General features: G+C 44.4%; 1 protein-coding gene across 1 annotated transcript in view; it reads left to right on the top strand.

Annotated features, from left to right (window-relative positions):
- The window catches only part of ETHE1 (ethylmalonic encephalopathy 1), an 18122-nt gene that overhangs the window by 10107 nt on the left and 2356 nt on the right, over window positions 1-5659 (top strand). Inside the window, exons 4-6 of the mRNA XM_012653223.1 lie at window positions 2875-3004; window positions 5177-5266; window positions 5644-5653. Coding sequence (XP_012508677.1) covers window positions 2875-3004; window positions 5177-5266; window positions 5644-5653 — 230 coding nt within the window. The remainder of the gene's footprint in view (window positions 1-2874; window positions 3005-5176; window positions 5267-5643; window positions 5654-5659) is intronic.

The raw sequence follows: 5659 nt of genomic DNA, 5'->3' as shown, positions 1-5659 counted from the left end.
CTCACTTCACTCCCACTCCTGCTGTCCCTCAAACACACCAAGCACTGAAAAACCCACATGGTGACTTAAATAAATAGGAGTATAATTCTCTCCTATGACAGGAAATCTGGAAGAAGGTAGTTACTGACTTTGATTTGGGGGAGTCTCCTGGATTTTTCTTCACGGTTGCAAGGTGGCTGCTGCAGCTGCAGCCATCACACCTTGTGTTCAGAGCCAAAGGAAGGGAAAGAGGGTGATGCCAGTTCCTTTTAGTAGGAAGAGAAAAGCTTTCCCACAAATCCTCAGGAGACTTACTGAGATCACACTGACCAGAGAACTGCTTCAGAGGCTACCCAAGCTGCAGGAGGCTGGGAGAGTGCTTGGCTGGCCCACTGATGCCCAGAACCAAATTATAGATCTGCGAGGGAAGAAGGAAGGAATGAATGTGTACTGGGGGGTGAGTGACAAGGTTTGCATTTGGTGTCCTTGGATAATCAGCAGATGGCTGGTCTGGACAAAGATGCTAATTGGTGGGAGGGGCCTCTATTGGGGGGGGGAGGGATGTGTGAGAGGACACTAATCTTAGTGGTTATCAGATTATTAGGGTAATAATTTTTTCTGACAACTCTTGCTTCCCTGGAGCTGAGTGTGGGGATTTAGGTAACAAGGACCGCCTGTGTGGCAGGGGTTCTTAATGGCAGAGTCTTTGAAGTGGCTTTGAGAGCTCATCAAGTGTGCACATTTGAGGTGTTGATATATCTGCAAAGTTGCCCTCCAAAATGACTCCACTGAGTTGTACCCACACCCCAGGAAATGAAAAGGCTTGCCTCAAATACCCTAAGCACCTCTGACAGTTGCCCATCTCATAAGCAAAAACAAGGACTTTCAAAATTTAAATCTGTCCCTCCTTTCCTTTTGAGGGAGGTTGAACATCCTTTCAGGTGGTTTTTGATTATTTTTTTCCTCTTCCATGAATCGCCTGTTCTTTTCTTTTGCCCACTTTCCTTTTGGGAGTCATTGATGCTTAGGAGCTGTTTGTGTATTATGGTTATTTACTCTTTATAATTTTTTATTGTTATTATTAGAGATGGGTCTCGCTATGTTGCCCAGCCTGTACTCAAACTCCTGGGCTCAAGCCATCTTCCCGCCTCAGCCTCTCTAGTAGCTGAGACTGAAGGCACGCACCACCGTGCCTGGCTGTCTCTGGGTTTTTTTGTCTTTTAACTCGGATTTTTTTTTTTTTTAATAACGAAGTTAAAGTATGTGGTCACATCTGTCACTGTTTTTCCTTATGACCTCTGAATTTCCTATCATGCTTGGAAAAATCTTTCCCACTTCAAGATTATACATATATTTTACATATATATTACATATCTATCTCTTTCTGTATTTTGTTGTAGAATTTTTATGGTTTTTGATGGTTAGATCTTTAGTTTGGAAGACATTTTGAACTTTAAGAGCTTTATTATCAGTATAACCCTCCCTAGTTGACTGTTCTCTTCTTGTTCCATTAAGGCAAAATGCAAATCAGCACAGATATTCAGTCTCCAATATTTTAAAGTGTAATGTTACTTATAAAACGTATTTTGTATAAGGTTGTGTATGTCTTCTGTACATACCTCACGTTCAAGTTAATGGCTTCAATTTATGTTCTAAAGAAAAGCACATAATACAAAAATTAAATTAATAATATACTTAGTTATAACCATATTGAGACAAGTACTGGCACTCCTGTTAAGTGCCATTTTGTACCCTTCCCTTATGTTCTCTCTATTGCATTAACCAACCCCAAAAATCATTGAGCTGCTCTTAAAAAAAAAAAAAGATCTTTAGTTTATCCTGGATTTTGTGTTTTATTTACTTATTTATTTTTGAGATAGGGTCTTGCTCTGTTGCCCAGGTTAGAGTGCAGTGGCATCATCATAGCTCACTGCAACCTCAAACTCCTGGGCTCAAGTGATCCTCCTGCCTCAGCCTCCTGAGTAGCTGGGACTATAGGTACATGCCACCATGCCTGGCTAATTTTTCTATAGTTTGTAGAGACGGGGTCTTTTTCTTGCTCAAGCTGGTCTTGAGATCCTGTCCTCAAGCAATCCTCTCACCTCAGCCTCCCAAAGTGCTACGATTACAGGTGTGAGCCGCTGCACCTGGCCTGTGTTTTATTTTTAAGAATAAAATTACATATTCACAGTAAAAAATAAAAGGATAGTATAAGAAAAGCCTAAAGAATAAAATATATATTTAGAGTTAATAAATAAACCTTTTAAAAAGATCACACCAGACACGTTGCTTTGCAGCATGTTTTTTGCACTTAATGGATATTAAGATCTTTTTGGGTCAATATACACTTGTATAAAGCATCAAGTTTTATTTCAATAATATTACTTTTAATGACTTTAGTATTACATTTTTGTATTAGTGTGCTTTTCTTTTTCTTATTGATTTGCAAGATCTGTTTATATATTAAGTATATTGACCACTGTGTGGTATATATGTGTTACAAATATATTTCCAGAATATTGGTTCCCTTTAGATTTTGTTTATGGTGTTGTTGCCATTCAGAAACTTCACATTGATTTAAAGCCAAACCGTCGATCTTTTCCATAATGATTTATGACTTCAGGGACCCCATTTGAATGTCACTTTCTAACCAGAGATCAGATATTCATTTGTATTTTTGTTGTTGTTGTCACAGTTTTATGGTTTTATTTTTTTGTATTTAAGTCTTTAATCCATTTGGAGTTTACTCCGGTATAAGGTTTGAGCCTGGGAATCTTAATTTTTTTACCAAAAAGTTTATCTAAATATGACCCTAGGGTAGGGTGGGATTTCTGGGGCCAGTTTCATCTTGAAGAAATGTTGGTGACTATGTCTGTATTCCTCCATCCCTGCTAGGCCTTAGAAACCCGGGCCAGCCCTGGCCACACCCCGGGCTGTGTCACCTTTGTCCTGAATGACCACAGCATGGCCTTCACTGGAGATGCCCTGCTGATCCGAGGGTGCGGGCGGACAGACTTCCAGCAAGGTGACCGGCTTCTTATTTGGCCCAAGATCTTCATATAGTTATATGTGTGTCAGGGTTTTAAGCATGAGTGACAAGAATGAATGAATGCATATTAGATTTTTTAGGAGGGGTCAGTACTAGATTCAAGGAGTTTAGTTGCCAGAGTATGGGAAGAGTTAAATTCAGGGGTTTAGCTGTTGGCGGACAGGTAGATTCAGGGGAGTATTAGTTCTCTATTGCTGTGTAACAAATAGCCCCAAAGCCTAGTGGCTTAAAGCAATGATTAGCATTATTATCTCGCAGAGTTTCTGAGAGTCCAGAATCTGGGATCAGCGTAGCTGGGTGGTTCTGGCTCAGGGTCTCTCATGAGGTTGTGGTCAAGCCGTTAGTCAGGGCTGCTGTCATCAGAAGGCTCAACTGGGGCTGGAGGATCCACTTCCAAAGCACTCACTCACATGGCTAGCAAGTGACCAATGGTTGTTCGCAGGAGGTCTCACTTACTCACCACCTGGAGCTCTCCACAGGGCTGCTTGAGTGTCTTCAGGACATGACAGCTGGATTCTCACAGAGGGGATGATCAGAGACAGACAGACAGACAGACAGATGCCCTAATTGTTTTTATGACCTAGACTCAAAAGTTACACTCGGTCTTTTCTGTAACATCCTATTTACTATTAGATGTAAGTCACTTAGTCCAGATCACGAAGTCAGGATAGGGGGAATTATTTCAAAGAGAAGTGTATCAAAGAATTTATAGACATATTTTTAAACCACCATAAGGGATTTAGCTGCTGGAGGTCTGTGTAGGGTAGGGATAGAGTTCTATTCAAGAGTTTATGCTCTGGAGCAGCTAGATTCAAGGATTTTTTTTTTTTTTTTTTTTTAAGAGACAGGGTCACACTCTGTCACCCAGGCTGGAGCACAGCAGCATGATCACAGCTCACTGTAGCCTCAAACTCCTGGGCTCCAGGGATCCTCCCGCCTCAGCCTCCCAAAGTGCTGGGATTATGGGCATGAGCCACCACACCTGGCCGGATTCAGGGATTTAGCTGCTAAGAAGTTGTTAGAGTCAGGGGTTTAATTGCCAGGGAGCAGCGATACATTTGGGGTTCCGCTGCTGGGGGCAGTGAGATGTAGGGATTTCCCTATGGAAAGAGAGTTCGGTTTCAGAATCTCAGGGTGTGTTAGCGCTTTGAGCATGTGTGTGAATGTGGGGTTGACACCAGGTTTGGAGGATTTAGCTGCCTTGCAGGGAGAAGTGAGATGAGAGAGAAAAGACGGAAGCCACGATGAGATGGCCGTGGGAAGCCAGGGGCCCAGGCCTCTTGCTCTCTCCCCTCTCCCTTATCTCTGCATCTCAGTCTCTGTCTTTTTCTCTCTGAGGCTTCCAATCTTGCATTTATCCATTCCCGACACAGTCATGACATTGAAGAATTAGGCTAGAATCAAAGGCAGAAGAGAGGTTTACCCAACCCAACCTAGCACGCAGAGCTTCCTGTCGGAACTATGGCCCCACTCTCCTGCTTGGCTTATGTCTTTGGTTTCTTACCTTCTAGTCCACCCTCCTTGCCTAGATGCCTTTCTTGGCATCTCCAGGGTGAGGGCACTACGCCTTGGTGCTCCAGGGTCCCATCCCAACCTTATTCACAGCCATGCTGAATTTCTCACCGTTCCTCCATTCCCTGCGTATGCTGTTCCACCTGCCTGGAATGTCCCTTCCCTTCTCTACCTGGACAAAGGGGTATCGGCAGGACATGAGGGAATAAGGGAGAGGGTTTAGCTACAGCCATTTTAACCTCCCACCCTTTTCTTTTCTTTCTTTTTTTTTAGAGACAGGGTCTCACTCTGTCACCCAGGCTGAAGTGTGGTGGCACGAACATAGCTCACTGTAACCTTGAACTCCTGGGCTCAAGTGATCCTCCCGCCTTACCCTCCTGAGTAGCTGGGAATACAGGTTGCACGCCACTGTGATGGGCTAATTTTAAATTTTTTTTTCTAGAGACAGGGTCTTGCTATGTTGCCCAGGCTGGTGGTGAACTCCCAGGCTCAAGCGATGTTCCTGCCTCGGCCTCCCAAAGTGCTGGGATTACAGGCGTGAGCCACTGTACCTGGCCCCCACTTTTTTCTTGAGGGAAGGAGCTAGGGCCTTCTCTCACCCTATTGATCCACTGACCTCTGGCCTTTCTTCCCCAGGCTGTGCTAAGACCTTGTACCACTCGGTCCACGAAAAGATCTTCACACTTCCAGGCGACTGTTTGATCTACCCTGCTCATGATTACAATGGTGAGGGCTCCCTGGAGGAGGTGTGGGGCTTACATTACTTTTGAAAGGGCGGCACGGGAGACCACGATTCCCAGAAATTCCTCTGGCCAAAAGGATTAAGTGCTTGAGTGTGCCGTGTGTGGATGTAGATACTACAGGACTGTTCAAATTCTGCAGGGCACGAGTTTTCCTGGGATTTCCCGTAGATCTTAGGAAACTGTGGGAAACTACATTTCCCATAGTGCTCAGGGAGGAGGGAAGGCAATCTCAGGAACTTTCTCCGAAGAGCCTGTTGGTCCCAGGCCAGAGAGGCACCCCAAGGCCTCCTGGGAAATGCTGTTCTGAGAGGCCCGAGGCGCTGCACCCATTGACTTTCCTTCCCCTCCCTTGGCGGCTAGGGCTCACGGTGTCCAC

Source organism: Propithecus coquereli, unplaced genomic scaffold (assembly GCF_000956105.1).
Source record: "Propithecus coquereli isolate 6110/MARCELLA unplaced genomic scaffold, Pcoq_1.0 Scaffold42, whole genome shotgun sequence".
Classification (NCBI taxonomy): Eukaryota; Metazoa; Chordata; class Mammalia; order Primates; family Indriidae; genus Propithecus; species Propithecus coquereli.
The sequence above is the reverse complement of the archived record's forward strand: the minus strand, read 5'-3'. Positions and strand labels throughout refer to the sequence as shown.